The sequence below is a fragment of the Calonectris borealis genome, chromosome Z (assembly GCF_964195595.1).
Source record: "Calonectris borealis chromosome Z, bCalBor7.hap1.2, whole genome shotgun sequence".
NCBI classification, from domain to species: domain Eukaryota; kingdom Metazoa; phylum Chordata; class Aves; order Procellariiformes; family Procellariidae; genus Calonectris; species Calonectris borealis.
Window position 1 is genome coordinate 61065436 of NC_134352.1, and position 24769 is coordinate 61090204.

The window sequence follows — 24769 nt, forward strand, 5'->3', positions numbered from 1 at the left end:
CAGACTTGTATCCCTACATTTGAAAGAAGTATGCCACTTTCTTTATATACAAGCAAACAGGAAAAAGAGCAAAAATAATATACCATCATATGGAAGTAAATTTTTAGTATTTCAACTCAGAATGGATGAATAACATAGGGTTAAAAATGTATTGTCAAGGAGGATTTCTTTTCTTTATACAAAGAAACAACCTTGCATATATATCTTGTTTATCATGCTACTGTTATAACAATAACACAGTTTCAATCATGTGAGCAGAAAAATATGTAAAAAAACCCCAAACCCAGTCCATTTTGTTATGTGCAATTTCCTAAGAAAAATTCAGTTTAATAATTTCCACCTTGAGAAGGTGCAAGTTGAAATTTTTTCTAGAGATGTAAAAATACTTTTTCAGAATATTGCTTAACTCCTGTAAGTGAAATACACAGTAAACAAGAAATGGTTTTATTTTAACCACATACAATGCAATGTATGCAAGCATTTCACAAAATACCCTATGGTATCAAAGATTTGAAGAAATCAGTCATATTATATTAAAATAATAGTAAAAGCATAGTTAAAAAAAACCTTTCATTTTTCATTTCTTTTTTCTCTCTGATACCCAAGAATGGTTCTGTGAAAAGATATTTTTTCCCCCAAGGTATTGTCTTAGCTCTGGGAAAGGTAAAACTTTCCCAAATGTATTTCACAGCTTATTGGCAGCTATTTCTGTATCAAGGTATAAAATTTTAAACAACTGCATCAGACAGAACATACGTAATCTGCACTCATGAAGGACTTATGCTGTTCAATCTAAATGGAATTGGAAGGGAGGGTTCCCAGGTAGCATGAATTAAACTAAATGAGGGATACCTCCTGCAGCTTTTGCCATCACTTCTCTGTAAAACAAAACAAGACTCCTCGCTGTCATGGCAGAAAGCTCTGTAGAACGGATCATAAAACACAGTGATCTTTGCTTGTGAATTGCTATAGGGATGGGAAAAGTTGAGGGCCTTGCTATCATGGTGGGCACTTTTTCAGTGAGCTTTGATGGAATTAGATAAAGAGTTGATCCTGAAAGTCTGCATTTTTTTAATGGGATCATTTTCTCCATGATCCTTTCCCTTTTCCTCCTCCCTTTCTTCTCCCCTAAAATATCTGCAAGAAGTCTCCTTGCAAGCTTCATATATAGTAAAAATAGTTTTCATGAAAACAGCGAGAAAACACTATTTTTTCTTCTTGTCTTACAGCAATGCAGCCAAAAAAGTAGCAAAGCTTTTCTACATGGAGGTAGCTAATAGAAACAATTCATTATAATTAAAAACAAAAAATAAACTAATGAATACACATCAGTTTTTCCAACAAAGGAATATCCATAAGAAGCTGAAAATTATTTGAGCAAGCACGTTAATTTGGTGAAATATGACAGAATCTGCACACCATGGCTTCAAATGGTAAGACAAAGTATTCTGATATATGATATAATACGTTTATTATCATATGTCAACATTGCCTGTTATCTGGACATACTCAATACACAGGCATAATATCATTTCTTTTATCCCCACACTGTTAGAATCTATTACTATTTGTTGTACATTTTGGTTTGGCTAATATGAGAAGTATACTTCAAGTCATCCTTCAGCAACATTTCTAGAATTTTCTAGTGGCAATAGTTCTATTTAAGAATTTAATGCCTATCGTATATTAGCAGCAATTAACCTTTTGGCAGATCCGCACTTGAAAAATTTTATAATACAAGTATGACCAACTTGTGATAGATGAGGCTCTACAATGGGAGGGATACAGCTATCCACTCTTTGATATGATTATCTTGCAGTAACTTGATTCTTTAGATACGTAAGATAAGGTTATTGGGCTAAAACACATTTGACAAATCTATTTACACATTAGGACTACTCGGGATTTTTTCTGGTGGGACTCCTACTGTGTTACACAACAGAAACACATCAAAATCTCTTTATTCTTCCTGCTATATGCAAGAAACAGCTATGTCAATTAGATGAGATATCTTCTGCATAACACTTTCTCTTATATGACCTCCATTTAGACAGCTATCTAGCACATTCATAAGGATTTTTATGTCCCTAAGTGATAAAAAAAGGATGCAAGTTTACCAAACAACATAGACAACCAGAGGAAAGTCTGTTCTTATTACATATTTTCCAGATAGGATTGAACCTGAAACTCTTCCTTAAATTATAAACAGCCTTTGAAAATTCATGGGGTGATCACAAGATTTAAAGGATATTGGAAATTATAAAAAATCCTGAATCTTATAAAACATTCCTGAGAACGTGCTGCATTAAGTGTTTGAACATATGCCAAAGGAAATTATCAGCAAATAAAATAATATATTTACAAAAAGGAAAAAAATAAGTGTGTCTTATTTCCTCCAGAATTTTGTACTTTTCTCCTAACAAGACTTAACAGATGAGTTTTACCTGCCTTTCCCTCACCTGGGGAAAGAGCTCTTTTCGTCTGTTTGGTTGGTGTTTAGTCTCTCTTGGCTATCCTACCACTACTTTTCAATAAAGTGACATTGTATCTTTGAGATTTTCACAAATCTGAAACTGACAAAGGATTCAAAAAAGTATTACGTGGTGGGGTAGGATATGGAGGAAGAAAACATGGGGATGAGGAGAGATGGACAGATTGACAACTGAGCAGTCAAGTGTACAAGATTTGCCTTCAAGTATGAAAAATTAGACTGAAAAATGGCTAGACGTTTTAGGAACTGCAATCAGTCCAGAAAGAAATGTTTTAATACTGAGTGAGTAAAGAAGAGTTACTCCTGGAAATAAGGATGGAGGTACAGGAAGAGCATTGCCAGCTCCTAAAGATAAAACCATAATATTCTAGTTTGGAAGGAGCTTTGAATCAAACCAAGTCATCAACCTACTCTGTTAGAATTTTGTATATGAATAGCTTGACCACTTGAGAAATCAACTTGTTTTTCCACAACCGAAAACTAAAAGAGGAAAACACTCTTTGATTAAATTCATCATTTAATAGGCATCTCAGGAGACAGCTTCTTCTGCTTTATCATCATTACCATATTTGAATAAAGGGTTATGCAACAGTTATAATGACAGTTTAAAACGTATTAACATGTGAAATTGGAAAAAAAGCATCACAGAAATCATCACCTCCTTGTAGGCAAAGGATTTTTGGCCAAATATGGTGTGGAAAAATCAGTGTAAAATGAGAAAAATTATACGAAAACTAGTAAATATTATGTAATAGGCCAAAAGGAGACAGTTTAGATAACCAAACCAATCTTTCCTTACCTCAGTCAGCATTTTCATTAAGATGAGCACTGACAGAAAAAAGTCACCTTTTGTTACTGCCCCATTTTAGACTGCATAAGCAAAGGACAAGCATTCATTCTTATCTGAATGCATGGCAAGACAGTTCATCTCCCACATGCCCTACAGAATAAAGTCTGAGACAGATCAAGCCTGGAACTGGATGTAACTATCAAGGAATGAGAAGACACCACAGTTGTAGAGGTACGAGATCCTCTGCTGTCTAAGCTGTTGTAAAACAAAGAGGTCCAGCATCCCAGGAAAGTGTATACATCTCAGACAATATATTTCTTCTACACTTGGAAAAAAAAAAAAATCTTTGATTCTACAACCTTTTACAGCAGTAGTTGGAATTACACTGAAAAATTAGTATCAGGGTGCTATATTCCATAGCCAGAGAGTGACGAAGTCCACAATGCTGTCATTGAGAAGAATGAGGCAACTGGCACCTCTCATAGTTATTGTTTTCAGCTTCCTGGAGATCTAAGTTCACCTTTTTGTACTATCTGACATTTTCTAATTATCGTTATTACTACAGATGATCAAAACCCATCCTCTCCACAAGGTAAAATGAAATAGTAAGAAATACAAAAAAAGAGAAAGCAGTTACTATCGTTAAGATGAGCACTAACGGAAAGACATAACGAGGCCTTTTGCTGGCATCTCCTTTTAGATACCCTGAACAAAAAATGAACAGATTCCTGTTCAAATTGACTCCCTTGAAAATTCCAGGCTTACATCCAGAAAACAGCAAATCACATCTGGAAAATCTCTTATCTGATATTAGTAATACAATTTACAAATCTTTCCTACTTATGTGAATTAAAAAATCCACACTTTCCCCAAGAAAGAAAGAGGAAAAAAAGAGTGATCTCATGATTACATTCATATTTACAATTCAGCACATACTCAAAGACTTATGGTTAGATTTAGTCTGTTAGATTTCTTGAAAACTGATGTTCAGCTTTTCTTCATAGAATAATATGGACTAGTTTTGGTTACTTATATAAAAGAAATCACCACTGATCTATATAGACTGTACAAACTCTACTGTAACTCTAAATACATACGCTTCTGAGTTTAAGCTTACCTGCTTTGAGTTTGTTAAATAGAGTTTTGCACCCAAATTTAAGATCTGCAACTTTACAAGGTCGTCTTCATTAGTGAAGCTCTTGGCTGTCTTTCTCAAAACATCAGGTGCGATCTTCGGAACCCGTTCACAGTACTCGCCGATGAGCCAGAGAATGCTGGCTCTGGCTACCGGAACCTGAGAAAACATTGCGCACTCTAAGTTAATACATCCACAAAGACCACTTGTGTACTCGTATGTGTCTGTGTTCAGTCAGAAGTTAAACAAAATACTGTTTAAAGACAATTGCCATGCAAGAAATACAGACCCAAATTAAATACTGTTCAATACAGCCACTGCGGTAGACTGAATATTCATACAAATGTAAGATACAGATCCTCCCCCAAAAACCATGCGTTATGAGTTGACAAGACAAACAGAGCAGGAATGGAAACAGAGGCACACAGAAGTGACGTGTTCATGTTCACAGTACAAGCTGGTGGCAGTTGGGAAGAGAATCCAGGCCTTCAAGGTGTGGTTGGGAGTTCTTGCCACCAGGTTACGCTAAACACCATGTTGAAACAAAACGGTGCTTTTTTGTGACTATATTCATATAGTTATGGTTTCCAACAATACAGCTTCCTCAAATCCTGCCTATCTACTTTAAAAGTACAAGAATTTCTTTAAGACTATTGCTATCTTTCCTACATTTTTATTTAAAATGTTATGACAGTAAGATTCATATTTTTGAAAATGTCCAAGGCCAGCTGAACACAGAATTTTGGAGAGACAGGAGTTCAAAATTAGGGTTCTCAATTTCTGAATAGGCTCTGACCCCTAAGTGGTTAAGGGGCTCTAACCCCTTAACCCTAACCTTCCCCTAACTGAAAACACTCTGACCAGAAACGTCACTCAGGTTGTATTGTTTTGGAGCTACTTGACCGTTTCACTGAAATAACTCACAGTAGCAGTTTTTAGATGAACTCCCAGCATATGGCACTGACTTCAAAAGCACAGTACTGTCACAGACGGAGGGGAAGCAAAATAGAAAAGCATAGAAGGAAACAGAAGCTCATGGTCCATGCAGAGTTTAGCTAGAAGTACTTAAGAGTTAAATGAAATAATATACACAACTCCTCTCAAAGGTGAGCTAGCCTATATTACCTAGTGGTCAAATTAAAAATTGCATCTGTGTTACATACCTCCCTGAAAACATTGTTCTCCTTCCTTGAGAGGAAGGAAGTAAGTACATGATGAGAAAATTCTTCTAGGCAGAAGCATGTCTTGCATAGTGTCTACAGACTGTGGTGCTCTCGCATTCTGTACAGACTCTTGGTCAACAGACGTTGAAGTATTAGGGAAAAAACCATCACCGTTCTATCCTATCAAATGACTGACCGTAATTTAGAAAAAAGGAAAGCTTCCAACTGTAACTGCAATTTCAGCTAATTTTGTTGCTTTTTCTAAAAAAAGTAAAAAACACTTTCCATTACTCCCTACACTATACAGTGATCTTTTTTAATAAGCTTACACTTAAGCTAGCGAGAGTTCTGCCTTAGGTAAGATTCACAGGAGAAACAAGCTTCAGAAATTCAGCATTGTGGTTCTCAAAGCACTAATTCTTAGCATCTTTTATAGATTTTTAGTTACTTTTCCAGCATATATCAGTTTTTTATATATGAATATCTATTTCTGAGAATTACAATGGGAACCAACTATTAAATATCCTACCCTTTATATACACATAAAGTTTGAAAGTACTGCTTTCCAGTTACATTCATAAAAGGTAAAAAACGCAAGTAAACTACCACGGTTCAGGATAGCAATTCCCAAACTATGGTCCACAGTCCCTAATAAATGGCCCACTAAGCCATACTAAAGAAATACTAATTAAGTTCATAAGAAATTTTACTGCTCCAAAAGGTTTGGGAACAGCTTTGAATAAAGTCAATCTGACAATATCTGCCTCTATACTTCACATTGTTGCAAATACACATGCCAACAAAAATATAAATAGGCATGTTATGGGGAAAACAGAGGACTGCCACTTCTGAAAGAGAAAGCAACCAGATCATAGAAAGACAGAATACAGAAAGCAACAACAACAACAAAAAAATCCCCTCAAGAGATAAATGCCAATTCTAAACATGGAAAATATGTTTAAGGTGGAGGTAACATAATGTATTGAGAGTGGTATAACACAATGATTTAACATACATAAATATAACGTCAATACTGATTGAGATACAGATGAATTTTTTTTAGTGAATTGACAAAAAATTTAAATGGTCTTGGAACTTATAGTGTGAGAGAGGGGAACAAGATACGGAACAACTGCGAAGTATAAAAACTTTAAATGCAGTCCGAATATGTTCACCTGTGAAACGGTAAGACTGATGCCATTATTGTACACTGATTTCAGAAGGCAAAGAGGTTATTTCTAATGTTCCAAAGGTTACACTGCATTAAGACCTCACTCCCAATCTATTATTTTAAATTGGGCTAAAGAATAGTAATTGAGTGGTACATTAAATTTTCCAGTATTGGAGCAGTTCAAGTTGCCTGCTGTACAGATAGATACCTCTAAATAAGAATATATAGGCAACTTCAGGTTTCAGTTATGCTAGATTTATTTTTCTAAAATATTTCATTACAGACTTGTTAAAGTATTAGAATTCTACAAGAGATCACCAAGTACTGTAGTTTGGGCAGCAGCCTATTAGAAACATCCCTTTTCCTATTATTGTCTTTTAATAATGCAAAAATAGCTCACAGAGCAGACCAATTTCAGTAATAGTGTTAATTATGAAAGACAAACATCAATATTGTACTTTCCCTAGTCAAACCCAGGACTACATCTTAAAACCACAACGAAATATATTTAAATATATTTAAACAGTGTGCATTTAAGCACAGTGTTTTACTCTTTAAAGTTTTTTCCCAGTTTGTAAAATGTAATTATTAGAGTAATAAACTGGTTTTAGAATGTAAAAAATATAGGCTAAACAAAGCCTAATTTGAACAATAGCGACAATGGAAGACAGACGAAATTTCTCATGAGACACTGCCTTTTAACCAGGCGGTTAGCTTACTATGTAAATACTGTATATATTAAATACAATTTTGTGCAACAAGAATCAATATCAATTAGACACTTTTTGAATCAAACCCTGAGTGGAAACCATTTTAATGAAAAGTGTATGTCGAACTGATGAACCCAATGTTTCTGTGTCACTGGATTCATTTGGGGTCAAAATCACACAATATTTTCAGATTCTTTTTCCCTGTTCAAGTTTTCCAAGTCCTCAACCATGTAATATCAAGTGCATGATCCTGCAGCCGTTGTTTCCAGGGCATTCAAAACAGCAAATAAGAAACGAAGCCACTTCTAGACCTTCATTGCCTTTTCCAGTATAGCTTAAGTAGGGACCTTGAATTGACAAAAATGCAGGAAATAATACTTTCATTATTCAGCCCTGCTCTGCATTATCCTCAAAGGCAAACAGGATTGTAAATTACTTTGCCTGATGTTTTATTTCATATGCCCTGAGCAAGTGGTTAAGTGCACTTTTTAAGCCTTAATATCAGAAGGCAGTTTCTACCGCCATTTTAACCCATTACGTGTCTAGAAGGAAATAAATAAATGGTTAAAAAATAAAAAATAAAAACCAGCCAGACCCTCTCCCTCAAAGCAAGACTCTGGTTACTTAGAGCAGTTAGAGAAAGACTAGGCTAAAGACAACTTAAAATTGCTAATTCAGGTTATCCTCACTTGTCACAAAATGAGAAGATATTCAAATTGCAAATGAGGTCTAATTCTCTGCATCCAGAAGAAAATTTGCATAGCTAGCAATTTTTAAAATTTTACTTGGAACCAGAAATGGAAAGAGGGATGAAGTTGATCTGAAATGTCAGCCTGGCAGCAAGAAGAAAAGGTACACAGGAAAGAACAGGAGTAAAAGACAAGTGGTGGTTTTTTGTTTTCAAATGGTAGACCTTCAAGGACTCCTCCATTATTTGAATCCCTACACATAAAACTATTTTAAAAAAGGATCTCCACTGTTGACTGCCACCTCTTATATAGTGTACAGGTTTTGTTTAAATTGTGTTTTATTCAAGTGGAATATTTGTTTCAAGTTCAGTGTACAGTGTCCCTGGATGCAATGTCCCAAAAGCCACATATTCCTCTCAAATTCTAAAACATGACATAGATATTAGAGCAAGTAAAAAAATGATCAAATTATGAGAATTGTTTATTAAGGCTACTTACATAAAGGTCTAAAAATACATTACTAAAGTGTATCCTAGGGAAAAGAATATGGCTAGAATCCGAAGCTTGCAGAACTGGAATACATATGAACATATGAATGTCATACCATTCCCAACACTGAGGGAAAGGAGAACTTAATTAAAGCAAGCGAGTCACCTCTGCTGTGAAGCCGTATCAGAAACATAGCAATAAGCAGTATTTACATAGGAATACTGCAGAGAAAGTTTGTTATTGTTGGATGAATAGACAGAGCAGTGTCAAAAACTCCCAGTCACCTACTCTAGTAATACGAATCCCAACCCAAACCAGTAATTAGCAACTCTTAATTGCTTCCTTAAGTGACATGTTTTTCCCCACAGTGTAAGCTCTTCGAAGTTACATACATCTATCTAATTTTTCCTCTAAATTTGCAACTGCTTATCCTGTCTTTATCCTAACAAGAAGTGTTCCTCCTCATCTCTAGATTATAAAACACTTCAGACTTCTCCCATATTCTCACTCATATTCTAGAAGGAACTAGGAATAAGTGTGTAATGAAAACAAAGGATGTCAAAATTCACCAGCTATCAAAAGAAAAAAAACCTGCCTTGGTAGTGCTATAAGAGAAAGTCTGGAGAAGAATCACCAGAACAAGATTCCCATCACTCAGAAAGCAATCTCTACTGAGTAAAATGTACCATCACAAATTATTTTTCTAAAAAGAAAAAGGCAGAAACTAATTTGGAGACTACTGCAGCTTGTTTATATGAGAAAATACACAAATGTAGAACACCATCGAGACATTCTTACTCTGAGGTAATTCTTGCTAGGTTGATTTACATTCATTCATTGCTAAAATGAATTAAGATAAATGAAAAGAGGCATACTTTGGATATAAACAAGAGTGTCTCGTGTTAATCCAGTTTAATCAATGCAGTCTAACCAATCCACTTTAAAACTTAATTCAGATTAAACCTGCAGGTACTTGTACTTAGACAAATTTTGGACCATAGGTGTTCTGAAGGAAAGATTTTCTAAAAGAGTAGACTGTATGACTATATGACACGTTTGACAAGAGAATATTCTAAAAGCTTTTCAGAAAGCCCCTCAACAACATCTTTGAAAATGTCAGCCTTTACAGGGTGGAAAGGCACTCTCATGAATAAAAAAGGACTGGATAATAGAAAAGACATAAATCCAGTTACAATGGAAGGCAATCATCAGATGTCCCACAGGGACATATAGGGAAAAACATGCTGTTCAACAGATTTGCAAGTAACCTAGAAGAGGGCTATCTAGTGAGGAGACAGTCTGCTGACTGGTAATCTAAACTAAAACAGAGCCTGACCAGTTGAAGATGACTTATTAGCGATACTTAAAAATCGGGCAGAAGTAATGCAGCTGGCCTTGAAACATTAATAACAGGACTTAAAAAAAAAAAAATTCTACACATACTGATGGATTCCAAACTATTTCTAGGGACAAAAAATCTTGGAATCATGAATATTTTCAGAGAATTGTAGAATTGTTAAGTCAATGTTCTGCAGAAGTCAAAAGGCAGACAATCCCAGGAAACTGAGATAAAAAATATAAAACAAGTAATATCATTATGTCACTGCATAAAATTTCTCCTTCATACTCTGATTACAGTGCGCACTTCTGGTCACTCCACTTTAAAAACCACACAAGTAACAGGAAAAACAAAAAGAAGAGGGAAAGGCTGATCAGAGATATGGAATATGAGGGCAGATTTGAATTTTTAGATTAGCATGATGATGTGGGGAGCAAACTCAAGCTTCCAGTAAGCGGCTGAGAAAGTACATTGGAGGTGCATCACAATGAACTTGCTCTTACCTTTAAATCCCTGTCCCTAATGGACCAGTTTTTGGTTCTCTGAAGATGAGACTACTCTATTAAGAGCAGTATTGAGTCCAAAATTTGGACTCAACCAGTATCATCCTTCTTTAAATGGCCTTTTCCCACATGCATATTTTTTTAAACTCTTGTCACTCTCAAAACTATACACACAACAAAGTAGTTCACTACCTCAGAGTGAACATCGAGCACAAACTAGCACTGCTTAGATCTCTGGTCCACAGCTTACTAAGTCATTAAATTGTAAAGCATGATGACGTTATTATCACATTAACAGCCAAATGGAAACATTTTTATGATTTTAGAAAATGGAAGTTTAAAGAGATCCAATTATTGTCTGGTTTAATATCTTCAGAACACCATCAGACATGCATTTCTCAGTTACAACTTTTGAAGTGCGTGGAGGAAAGGAGCTGGAATACAGCTAGATCAAGCTGTACCATGCACACGTCTAGGTACTCAACAAATGTCAGTAACAAAATAGACCTCACAGATCTTTGCCTGGGCACACCCGAGATAAAAGTTTAAGGCACAAACGATAACATACAAAAGCAAAGGAAGAAAAACAAGCTCTCTTTTCAGATATGTAAGAAACAATCAATTAAAGAGCAAACTGAAATGGACCTAGTCCTTAGCTTTACTGTAAATGAGGCAGTGGTCTACATGAGCACAGCAGTTTTTAATTGAACTTCCTAATATTTGTTATAGTTGGTCAGATATATTTAGCTTACTATCCACCCTATCACTTTCTAAATGGCTTCTGTAGATGAAGATGATGAAGACACGAAGGAAGACCAAGACACGAAGGAAGACCAAGACACGAAGGAAGACCAAGACACGAAGGAAGACCAAGACACGAAGGAAGACCAAGACACGAAGGAAGACCAAGACACGAAGGAAGACCAAGACACGAAGGAAGACCAAGACACGAGTAAATTTCAGATTGGATGACCTGAAAGAAACATTGCTACGAAAGATTTTTAGGCACCTCATTATTGACACTCACAATCTCAGGCTAACACAAGTGAAATTTTTAACAACATGAATGAAATAAATTCAGGCACCAACCCAAAAATGTATTCCTGATACACTGATTTTATTTATTTTAGTGGCTAAGTGTTCACGATTTATCTAAACTAAATCATGAGAAGTTTATGAACTTGAACAATGAAAAGTTTTTTTACTTATTTTTACATTAAGTGCTTTTCTATTCAATTGTATTTAATTGTGTTCATGCTTCCAGTTGTGTTTTACATAGTATTAAATTAATTTCAACTCTAACAAGCACCAAAGAATTTCTTTGCCCATACTGCCCCACCCTCCAGTTACTGTCAAGTTAATTCAAGACCATATCCTTTGGCTGCTTCTCCTATGTCTAAATACAAGAGTCCTTTAAAGACAGTGGTATGCTCTTGCATGGAGGAATAGGGTAGGTCCCTTAAGTTTCAATCCCAATTTAAAAATAAGCCCAGAAATACTTTCCCCAACAGAAGACATAAAAAAAAAACCCCAAACCCTGTGTAAAATATGTGTGTACAAAAGAGTGTGTGTATGTGTGTATATTGTATGTCAATGTAACAAGGGTCAGGAATCCTTGCTTTGTGTCTCTATGTCTTACAGCAGACAAAAACCAAGGCTACTGTGTTATGTCAACTCACAACCACTCTTGCCATATTAAGATCAATGTTTACAATACACGTGCAGATCTCAGGTATTCTAGTAATGCTTTATTAAATGTCGAAATTTCAAACTCAGATCCTCCGTAATTATATAATCCAAATACCACCTTCCTAAACATGTAAAAACACACCTCCTTTTCAGAAGTGTCTGAAGGGGTTGGGGGATTGGACTACATGACCTTTAAAGGTCCCTTCCAACCCAAACCATTCTGTGATTCTGTGAAGGAATACATCTATTTTCAAACATAACAGGTGCAAGTTATTTCAGGATAATGATATGGCATTCAAATTATAAATATGAACTTCTTCCAAATTTATTCTTTAATCCAAAGTCCTAAACATATTGAGGAAGACAAATTTCTGGAAGTTATTATTAAAAAATTACAGGGAAAAATGTAAAACAAGATATACAACAATCATCCTGGAGAGCCTACAGCATCACTATCACTGCTTCTTTCTTGAATAAGAAGCATGATTCAAATTCAGATTTTGATTTTTAGTTTGTTCCTGTGACTGCTCTGTTCCACAGACTGTTCTACTACTTACCATTTTCTGATATTCTGTACAACCTCATTATTGGAGAACATGAGTAGGTCAAAGTAGTTCAAGTACTGCATGTCTTTTTTTTTCCCCCTTATTCAACTTAAAAAAGGATTTTCTTTTCCAAAAAAAATTCCCTGTATTTAAAACTTGAAATATTCACTCAGAAGTATTAATTGTATAAAATCGCTACAAAAGTCTTCTAAGTGTTAAACAGAATATTTAGAAAACAACTATTTTTTCTTGTACAGTATGTGGAAATAAGATGACAAACTCATTTGGAGAAGTGCCAGAAGATGTGTATAGTAAGATTATACACTTCATGAGATTGTAATTATCAATCAAAATATTGCACAAATTTTCTGAAAACACAGGTGATTATTATAAAATAGGAATACTTATTTGATATGTAATTAGCAGCAGTATCTTATAGCTCCTTGTGATTCTGGATGAGCAACCCAGTAGAATTATATTTTCTTTACATCAGTTACAAAGTTTGATCATCAGTTCTTAGCGGCCAAAGATTTATTTGTTTAATCTGTTCAGTAAGCATGAACCGAGAAGACCACGTTTCCTTTTCCTTAATATTCCAAACTTCGCCAAATTCAACTATGGAAAATAGAAGATTCACTGATTTAGAAACTATTTTTACTGCTCCATCATCAATAAATGTGTAATTATATGAAACTGAACAGTCCTATTTACAGTATCTACAGAAAAAAAGTTATGACAGATCAAAATCTGTCACCTTTGGGGTATGATGCAATAGGCAGCTAATGGTCTTCACCCCTACACTATAATTTAGGGTAGACCACTAAATGTTTTATCAATAACTGGGACTGTGAGGAGAATTTGGGAAGTAAATATTGACATACCTAAACGTCAATTTAATCTAAGGATAGATAATAGGCAATAATGCAAATTTTACTGTTAAATGCCACAGAATCTTAAATACCCAGAAGATAAAAATGCGACTTCAAGAAACATTGCAACACACTCACAGCAGCAAGTCTGGTACCACGGAAAGGTCAGGTGATTTGGGGGTAGGAAAAAAGATTTAGAATAAATTTTTTAAACTCCACCCCAGATCCGTAAGACAATAGGCTGAAAATCCTCAAGTTGAGAGGTGCTTTGCCCTTATTTTCATTTCAACTTATTTCAACTTTATTACTCACTCCACGTTCTAAACCTGCTATTCATCTTGGCCTAATGGTACTAGCAATACTCAACATTTCCACGGATCTCTTTCAAAATAACTTCCCAGATCTAAGGCACAAATTGATGCCATCTGATAGCTTCTATTTCCTCTTCCTTAAGATCATGAAAAATGATACTTTACGTCAAAAATAAAATATTATATTGTATTTCTCTAATATATCTATTTCCACTTATGGCCCAAATGCAAAGGAGATGGTGTGATTTTTATCAGTCAACAAGGAAAATAAGACACCGTGCACAAATACTCACTGTAATGTTATCCAAGAGTTTAGCCATATGCTTAATAATTTCACCATGGTGTGCTGGCTGGGTTTGCAGCAGTTTCTTAATGACAACAACACTTTCAGCAACTACAATTTCTGTTTAAGACAAAACAAATTATTAATTTTAAAAGCACTTATGCAAAAGATAAAGCCATAAATAATTGAATGTAAAAGATGTTAACACCTTTCAAAATATGCTTTGCAGAACTGAATTCTATTTACTTGGTAACAAAGACGTAAACCACTCTACTAAGTAATACAAATTCAGCTTCCAGAATCAAGTTATAAGCAGCAAAAAGAGGACAGAAAAATGTTCTAAATGTAAAAATATCATCCTATTACATACTTTTTTTGAAATTGCCTTTTAGTAAAGCTGTACTTTGTATTTTTCCTTTACAAATTGAGGAACAGCATGAAAAAACATCTGTTTTTCATTGAAATTACACATATTCATAAGTAATTTGCTGTCTGCATTAAAAACACAAACACTTGCTTAATTTTCAAAGAAATACACAACGTTAAAAGTAACAGCTCATTCATAAACAAGAGAAATATCTAAACATTTTCCTTTGCACTTTTTCACCTTCTAAACCACTTCTCTCAGGTCTGCAACCTGATGTCTAGTACATTCAAATGAAGCTTCTAAATAGCAAGCTGGTGTAAGATTTATGCCCAAGTCATGCATTGGAGTGCTTAACTACTGTAACAAGTAACATTCATAGCCTGATCAACTTGTATGAAATGTACAATTTTTGAAGCTGAAAAAAACCCACTGGTGCAGAGGTAAGCTTCTATGCAAGAGTAAACTCATGCTGTAAGGAAAAATGAAGGAGAGTCAAACATGGCCAAAGCTGAAAACAAAATAAATACTATTGTAAGAGTTCAACATAATTCTAATTTTCATTTCTACTACAAAAAGGGAGTAACTATTTCTCCTAAACAATCAATGTTTAAAACAAAGGAAAAGCCTAACTACCATTCGTTAAACATCACAGAGCTATTCCTACATTTCAAGAGTTAACCGGACACATGGACCATTCACTCAGCAATCAAGCAAGCTGAAGTTTCAAAAGGACGGAAGAGATCTCTAAATTTTTTATAATTTTTTTTTTTTCAGAGTGCAAACTTCTTTACGGAGAAAGGCTTTTCAAAAGCTCTGAGTAGACATCATTATGCCATAACCCTCTGAAATGCTTAAATTTTAGCTTGCAGCTTTTTGTGTCATTCTTTATTTGACATGACATCTCCGTCATTTTTCTAGACTAATTTCTTGAAGCAAGGTTAACATGTCTACTTCACATATCTCAAGATCTTGCACAATCCTACAGATCAATTTAATTTAGATTGTGTTTTGCCAGATATTAAAATAAGATGACAATTCTCAAAATTTTAAAATTACAATCTGGAATATTTAGAGTGGGGGATATTGTAATGGCAACCTTCATCAAGTGTTTTGTGATACTACCTAACAAGGAGAATGGTTAAGCAAAATAAAACTGAACCCAAAAAACTGAGTGGACATGAAGTCATTATTAAAAACACTTGTTGACAATGTAGAACTGATCATGATAAAATGAAGTGCACTGGATGAAGTGTCACCATAGGAACTACTTTAATGCAATCTGTGGGAGCAAATTTAAAGAACTGAACCAGGATTGTAAGCAAGTAAACTAGTCTGGTTCCTTTTACAATGAGTCTAGGTACCAAAAAAGAAAAAGAAAGTACAAAAAAAAGCAAAATGAATAAATGAATTTGTATTAGAATAAGGACTGACATAGTCCAGAAAAAAAGAGAGACTCTTTGAGGCTTGCTTTGTGCACATGAAGAATCCCAAAACTGAGCATGAAATAAACAACAAACATTTAGGTTCAAAGACAAAAAAAAAAAAAACAAAACGGAGAGATAAAATTGGCGTTCTGAATGAGCAGTAAGAAAATTTAAAAATATAACTCTGCCAGAATTATCAAAGAAAAAGTCCGTACAAGGCAACGATAAATGAATGCAACAATTTCAAAACAGAGTGTAAATTATATTATATCTAAAGGATCATAAAAAGTAAATCAAATTCTTCAAATAAAGACTAAGTATCACAGAAAATCTGATCAGGAATGCCTTTATCAATAAAGGAGACTACAAGAGATATCAGCAACTTCAATTTTCACTAAGTAAAAATCTTAATATAATGTTCACTGCTGGTTTTCTTCAAACAATTTTGAAGCAATATGGGAATGACTATTCTGAGTAGGATAATCTCTGAAGACCCTGGAGCATGACAACTTCTCAAAAACTTATAACATATTCAGTCACACAATGTTCCATTTTGACAAATAATGATGTGTATAAAAAAATTAACAATGTAGTGGACAGTAACTTGTGGGGACTGAATTACAGACTTTTCCATAATTGAGAATTTGGCCACATTATGACAGAAACTCAGAAAAAGACCTTAGCAAGGAGTGTATTACCAGAGAATATTCAAAAGCTGCATTCTGAAATACTACATTTGATACCACTGATGTTGAGAAAATTTTCTTCCATTTACATTAACTGATACTTGTGGAAACTAAAACACACAACTGAAGACTAATTTATCCAGAGTCTATAATTCGTATAATCACTATTTCTAAAAGCAGCAAACCAGCATCAACTGTTTTTGGAAGGAATATACCAATTGAATCTCATAGCAAGGCTGTACAAGTGCACCCTCAGCAAATCTGCAGATAAGCTGAGTGGTGCAGTTGACATGCCTGAGGGACAGGATGTCATTCAGAGGGACCTGGACAAGCACGAGAAGTGGTCCCATGTGAACCTCATGTGAACCTCATGAGGTTCAACAAGGCCAAGTGTGAGGTCCTGCACCTGGGTCAGAGCAATCCCCAGTATCAATACAGGCTGGGGGATGAAGGGATTGAGAGCAACCTTGCTGAGAAGGACTTGGGGTGGAAGAAAGACTGGATGTGAGCCAGCAATGTGCGTGCGCAGCCCAGAAAGCCAACCGTATCCTGGGCTGCATCAAAAGAAGCATGGCCAGCAGGTCGAGGGAGGTGATTCTGCCCCTCTACTGTGCTCTGGTGAGACCCCACCTGGAGGACTGCGTCCAGCTCTGGAGCCCTCAGCACAAGAAAGACAGCACAAGCAATGAGCAGGTCCAGAGGAGGGTCACAAAAATGATCAGAGGGATGGAACACCTCTCCTATGAAGAAAGGCTGAGAGAGTTGGGGTTTTTCAGCCTGGAGAAGAGAAGGCTCCGAGGAGACCTTATTGCGGCCTTTCAATACTTAAAGGGGGCTTATAAGAAAGATGGGGACAGACTTTTTCCTAGGGACTGCAGCGATAGGACAAAGGGTGAATGGTTTTAAACTAAAGGAAGGTAGATTCAGACTAGATATAAGGAAGAAATTTTTTACGATAAAGATGGTGAAACACTGGAACCAGTTGCCCAGAGGGGTGGTAGATGCCCCATCCCTAGCAACATTCAAGGTCAGGTTGGATGGGGCTCTGAGCAACCTGATCTAGTTGAAGATGTCCCTGCTCATTGCAGGAAGGTTGGACTAGATGACCTTTAAAGGTCCCTTCCAACCCAAACCATTTTATGATTCTATGATTATTTGGGCTATTAGAAGGTTATGCAAATGGTTAAAACTAAAGTTAAAAGGTAATTATTAGAGCTAAGTATCCAGACAAACATCAAGTTTCTGCTTTTCAGAACTGCCTGAAGTCTAAGCATTTACCTGGTTAATTTTTCCACCCTTATAACATAAATAACAGAACTCTGAAACCACATTAAGACATATAAATGGAACGCTACAAGGAGTTGGTTTCCTTTTATGTCATTCTAACAGTAATTCCAACAGATAGGTAGTAGTTACCTGACGTATTAACAGTTTCAGTGATTTTACGACTTGCCTGTTCAAATTTGTACAAATTGGTAGAAAAAAGAAATTGTTTTAGCTATACATCCTACAATTGTGTTTATATTCTCTACTATCCTGCAACTTTCAACAGAAAATGAAAGCCACCCGTCTGCAGGATCTCTAGTACAGACAGAGTACAGACAGACAGAAGAGACTTCCTATAATCCCATCTGTCTCTTACATTTAAAATGACTTTTATGTCATTGTGAGGCCAGCGGTCAGTTGAAATTATCAAGGCAGTTGCTTAAAGGAAATGTAACAGTCAAATGCCAAATGTCACACTGAAGAGCCAAAATAACTTTTCTTTGTGTACTTCCTTCAGCAGATGAGGATGGAAAATAATTCTTAGCCCTCAACATGGCTTCCAGAAATAAGGCTCTGGGGAAGATGAGAACTGCTCTTGAAATTTTCTTTGCTTATTTATGAGTGCTCTGTTTAAAGTCAAATTTCCCCTACTCTGGGAAGCTGGGAGCTATGATAAAAAAATCCATTTGAATCACAGAGGCACATACAGAAACTAGAAAGTTCAATGATGAGGCACTCAAAGAGCTCTGTGAAGAGTTACCCCAGCTGGACCTGACTGACTCTTGAAGAGACTGTTTTATGTAACGACACTCCGCCTCTCAGCACCCAAGTTCCAGAATGATTAATGGCACAGCTCCTGTGCCAGATACAGCCAAGATATGTACTGTATATACAACCCAACAGCCAAAAGGCCTTTCTAGAACAAGAGCATAGAATTAGAAGGCAGTTTCGCCACAAGCTCATTCTTCAGGTTTCTATTTTGATTTGATAGAATTAATTTGGTCACCTCTCTACCACACTCAAGTGAATTCCCCATAATAAGAAAACTGTGCAGAGAAAGCAGAGACGCCTCTGCTTTCAGGGACCTCAGAACCTGCTGGACTTACCAGCCTGGGCTTCATGCTATGCAAAGCCAGCAGAACTGCTTCCAGGCTTCAAACAATCATGGAAGAAGTACCACAGCAAACAGATTGCTTGCACATTTTAAGGGTGAAAGTTGGAGGAAAGCAAGATTAACCAAGACTCTTAAATCTATTCTCCTACACATGCTAAATCTCTTTTTTTCTCCCTCACCATGCCCAAAACTCTTATGTTCAGTGAACTGTGACTATCAGTAATCTCCTGCCACCTGAGGAAAGGTACCATGTAAATTATGCTATTCTATTCATTCTTTGAAAGAAGGAACAAAGACATTGCACCTATGGTAAAGCAATTTGCCAGCTACCGGATTTAAAAGATCCTCAATATGTCCTCTGCAGTCTTTCAGAACAGTAAGCACAAGAAGACAATTTTATTTGCTGGACAGCTACTTAGTTAAGAAAACTAATCTTGTTGAGACAGACCTTTGTATACATGCACATGCATATGTGTATGTGCGTGTATATATATGGAATTACTTTGGAGAAAACATTAAATTGAGAATCTGTGATAAAAGAAAAAAAGCCTTTTCCTGTTATCTTGGTTCCTTCTTAGCAAAAAGAAAAATAAGGCAAGAAAAAGGAAAGAAGGATTATTAAGTAACAAGCTCAGTATTCTGCAGTGATAGTTTTATTATTTTATTTAAGACAGAAAAAAAAATGGGGATTTGTACATGCTGAAAGGAGCCTACTGACCTAGAAGAAGATTGCTGGTAGAATTAAGCAGAATCAAGACCAAGATTTGAAGCTTGTATTTTTAATATGGTCATTGCTGAATGTAATACAAAAAGGTGCACTGTGCAGACACGGCCTTGTAACAGAACATGGGAAGATATTTTAAACACAGTTGATAACCAGCAAAGCATAAAGGGACATAAAGTCTGAAGCACTAGGAAATTAAAGTTACATATATTAAAACTATCAAGCCATACACTGAGGCCTCTCAGGAATTTCTGATGGTGAAGTGGGAGAGAAGGAGGAGAGAAGGAAAGAGAAGTGGGAGAGAAGGAGGACTTGTAGTTCATGAACCAAATAAGAGAAAGCTCTGAGTGTATCAATGGGTCACAGGATGACTATGTGCTGCCAAAGTGATGTCCTAATAAAGGCCTTCTTAGGATCACCATGAAAAAATATATGCAGTAGATATGAAGACAAATTAATGCCACTTTTCAAAGCTTAGAGTAGTTCTCAGCTGTGTTCTCTGAACAACTCTAATTACTCCACGCCACCCCAAAACCACGCTTTTCCTCCTTCCTGACAATAATATTTTTAACTACATCTTTCTTAACTCCAATTTCCAATATTTAACCATATTCATGTAGACTGCACATTATATAATAATCTTCTGATTCTCTTCTGTGCAATATTCATTGGTAACAGGTAAGAATATACAATATTATCGGGTATTGATTTACAGTGCTGCTATATCCTATTTGACTTTATCTGCTCCTTTTCGTGTTCCTTGCAACTCCGTTTCACTGTGTAAAAATAACAGAAGGCTAGATTACAAAATCAAGCCAAGTTTGGGGCTGTTTATCCTAAAACTATTTAATGTTTTTTCAGTTAGGCATTGATGCACTCAAAAAAAAATTCCAAGCTTTCAGCACCCTCTACAGGCTAACTGTTTTGATGCAACTAAACATATAACAGTAAAACTACTGTCTCCTATATGATAATCACAACAGCACACTTTAATAATTATGCCGTTTCGAGAAAAAACAGGTAAACATGTAATTGCAGGCCACAAGAAATTAATTTCACTAACAAAAGAGAAAATAAGTACCCAGAGATTATGAAAGCCTTTTGAAATGCTTCAAACAAGAAGTGCCAGAATCACTATTTTTATCCAGTCATGTCAGCTAAATTCTTACAAAAGTCAACTCCTATATATACTTTTTAACATGATCTGCTCTCTGTGGTTCTCATTAAGAGCAGGTTTCATGCCATCAGCTACTCAGAAAACAAACAGAACATTTAGCTTACCATCCCTGTTGGAGAGCAAACATACAAGGCCGTTAAGGCATGTGTCAGTCACTTCAGTGATGTTAGTTGCGCATCTGCCTATAGCCTGAATTGTAGCTGCAGCAAACTGTTTATCTTGGCTTTTCACGTAAGTCTAAGGAAACAGGATTTTCATTAGTCAATACATAAGTCTTGTTAACCGAAGACTTACCATATTACCCTCATAAGACAGACATAGTGTATAATAAATTCAGTCTAGAAAGCTACATTGCACATTAGAAGTTATACTTTTTTCACCTCATTGTCACTTTTAAAAGACGTTTTGTTGCCAGCTTTCGTCACCCATGGCCATGCAAACCTCTGATTTCAAGAAAGCTTGGGGCAGGGGGCAATTACCCAAAACCAGCAATTAGTTTGTGTGCAAGGTTGGAGGTGTTGACGAGCTCTCTCTTCAGAGAGGTTTTGGTTCATTTAACCAAGAGCATCTGTGAAACTACGAATAGCCTACCTGCCTGAGAACCAGTACCTTTCAGAGAAATCCAGCCAGAGAACTGAAGCAATGAAAATAGATGTCATAAGCAAAGAGGAAAGAAAGAAGGACAGACACTGTTTCACAATATAGGCAGAACATCTTGCTGATACATGTATAGATATTGGAGATAATACTATTTCATCAAATGACTTACAGAAATGAGGTTTGGCAATAAATGCTAATGGCCAAATACTGCTAAAATTAAGACCCTTACAGTGCCAGTCAGGTTGGTAGAATTTGTTTTAAAGACTTTGAAATGATTGAGTTTTTCTCATCAGTTTTTTTTTTTTTGGTAGCTGGAAGGAGAGTGAGAAGCAAAACATTGAAACTCCTTTCCACATATAAAAAGCTCCATTATCCATTATGATACAAGACAGTTTCATTTCCATTCCGAGAACATTTTACCCTGGAAAAGACTTCAACTTGAAAAATTTAAGACTAAGAATCTAGATGAAACATCCAATAATGGCAATTGGCCAACAGAGAGCATTTCGTATAAAAAGAATACACTTTTGCACAAACCTGAAATTCTCGAAGTAGAGTTGATATGTTGGCTTCATTTGCTAAATTTGTCAAGATTTCAAGCTGCGAGAAAAAATAGATATTTTATCAAAAGCTAAAATAAAATATTATAAACAGTACCACATATACACTATACTTTTATTGCATATAAATAAAAGATAATACTACTAAAAATACCATTTAGAATTCAATAGAGTACACCAGATTTCAGTATAAACTGGTAGTAGCATTGCACTCAGGAGGAATATTCTCCTTGCAAGTACACACAAGATTTTCAGAGCAGAACTCTAGGGTTCAGGGATGCATCTTCTACGAGCTCTAGCTTTAGTGCTGCATTGCATACCAAATAGGATTGACATACTTCTGGCAGCATGGTTTTCAAAGTTATACAAAGGCCTTAGCATATATGAACCATGTGACACTGTAAGAAGAAATAATGGAAATCACAACTGCAGCTGGGGAGAAATAAAGTGTCCATTATATTCAGATGAACTACAATAAAAGACCTTTTAAACTCAGGAAAGAGAGAGTTGCATCTAGAAGACCCCTCAGATCTTAACATCAGCAACATCAGACTCTGAAAGGCTTCTTCTTTGTTCCTAGTGAACAAGAGGACGATATACAACACTTGGCATATATTGTTAAGATGCTGTGCTTCCAGGTTGTTTTAACTTTGAAGAAGAAAGAATTCCAATACAATCTGAATGAGGTAAACTGAAGAAAAAGACAACTCTGTCTCTGTAAAGGGAAGTCATGCCTCAGAAATCTGTTGGTATTTTTTGAGTTGGATGCACACAGACAAAGACACTTAATTGATACAGTCCACCTGTACTTCAGAAGCAATTTGATAAGACCTGTCACCAAAGGCTCTTAGATACATATCTAGCACAGCGTACAAAGCAAGTGCACAAATGAAAGAGAGGAATAGGCAGGGGAAAAAAGAGACTATTTTACAGTACAGGAAGGCTATCAATGGAATCCTGCTAATATCTTTGTTGGTTTTTGCTTTTCAACATATTCATATATGAACTATGAAAGTAATGAGAAGACAGGTGATAAAGTTTTCAGCTGATGCTACAGTTTTCAGAGAAATGAAGATAAAGGCTGACTAAAAAAAACTGCATAAAAACTTCTAATATTAGGTGACTGGTTGATAAAATGGCAAAAAAATTTCAACACATTAATGTAAAGTAATGTTCTTAATTGGGAAAAAATCTTAACTTTACAGAAAATGATAGGCACTGAGCTGATTAGTACTAATTAGAACTGAGAATTTGTGGTTAAAATAGAGAACTCCATGAAAATACAAGCTCAATGCTAAGCAGTGATGAAAAAAGCAAACTTGATGTTGGGAAAGAAACAAGAGAACAAAACAGAAATCTAAACAGTGCAGAAGCTGAATTCCAGGGTGCTCCTACATCTTAAATGGTGCCATAGGTCTTGTCCTCCTATCTTAAAGCAGATAGGATGGAACAATGGGGGTAGGGTGTGTAGAAAATCACAAGATTTTCTTATGTATGTAACAGTGTAGGTTGTCCTAAATTTTTCAGCCACCAAGAAAGAACTGAGACAATGAAAGGAAAAATCACAGTTTCTACCTCTCCACCTCTTCACCATCAATTAATATGGGAATTTAAATAAACAACTTTCCATTATTTCAGGAGTGACTTTTCCTGGATAACACTAAGTCTTACTAGTATTCCCAACAGTTTTCAAAATCATTAAATGCAGGGAAGATAGATCTTTTTGCCTCCAACTGCCTCAAATTTACTTAGATTTAGAGTTAGACTAATAAAAATATGATGGGTTGGGCATAGCCATCTTGGACTGCACCACTCTGCACATGTAATGAGGGCACAACATGGATGTAAAATGAAACTAAGGAAAAAATAATGTTTCTTTAAGAAACCTGTACACTCCTAAACACAAGTGCCTATGACAATCTAAAGCGAAACAAGAGAAAAGGCACATAATAGAAGACAATTTTTTAGCTATTGTTTTGTCAAGGATTTCACGTCCATTAAAGACTAAGAATAGAGAAAACAAGAAAACAGCCTAAAACATGCATTGACATGTGGCCTTGAGGAAAGTCTGAAGTACTTCTCATGTTGAATGCTGACTTCAAAGGGAATTTGGGACTCTAAGTGTCCCATTTTGTTCAGGGAAACAGATTTAAACTCTGTTGAAGCTAACAGTATCAAAGACTGTGTGATTTCATTTCTCTTCATTTGAGAAGATTTTTCCTCCCATAAAAACAGCCAAACTCTAAACGTTTGAATGGCTAGTTAGATAAAAATAGTAACGCTCTGTATCACTGAAAAGTACCAAAAGCTGTAGGGGAAAACATAGCCCATCTGCCATCTGCAGCATGGTAACAAGAGAACTTTCAGATAGCCTAACAAGCCTGAAGGACACTTGTGGACTTAAATAAAAGCCACAACTCTACACTTCTTAGTGAAAAAAAGGTACAGCACAGAATCATGTGTGTCATATCAGTGCAAGAAAATTTTACCTTCCTGTTGCAAACAGATTTGTCCAGCAGTATATAGATTAATTTAGTTTTAAACTCACCTTCAGTGTTTTGATCATTGTTGGATCAGTGGATCGAACGTAGAAACTCTTCAGATAAGGTTCAAACATGCCCTGAAAAGCAGAACATGTTTAAGTAGCTCACCTGTGTTTCATATAAAATTGAGA

The 24769-nt window shown here is 35.7% G+C and overlaps 1 protein-coding gene across 8 annotated transcripts in view; it reads right to left on the reverse strand.

The window, feature by feature from the left end:
- Positions 1-24769, reverse strand: part of AP3B1 (adaptor related protein complex 3 subunit beta 1) — a 163881-nt gene that overhangs the window by 71310 nt on the left and 67802 nt on the right. For all 8 annotated transcript variants that reach the window (XR_012670878.1, XM_075136702.1, XM_075136704.1 and 5 more), the window contains 5 exons: positions 24644-24715; positions 22073-22135; positions 21040-21172; positions 14188-14297; positions 4399-4575 (listed from right to left, as the gene is read on the reverse strand). Coding sequence is in view for 7 of the 8 variants with exons in the window: in XM_075136702.1 (XP_074992803.1) it covers positions 4399-4575; positions 14188-14297; positions 21040-21172; positions 22073-22135; positions 24644-24715 (555 nt within the window). In the remaining variant the exon portion in view is untranslated. The remainder of the gene's footprint in view (positions 1-4398; positions 4576-14187; positions 14298-21039; positions 21173-22072; positions 22136-24643; positions 24716-24769) is intronic.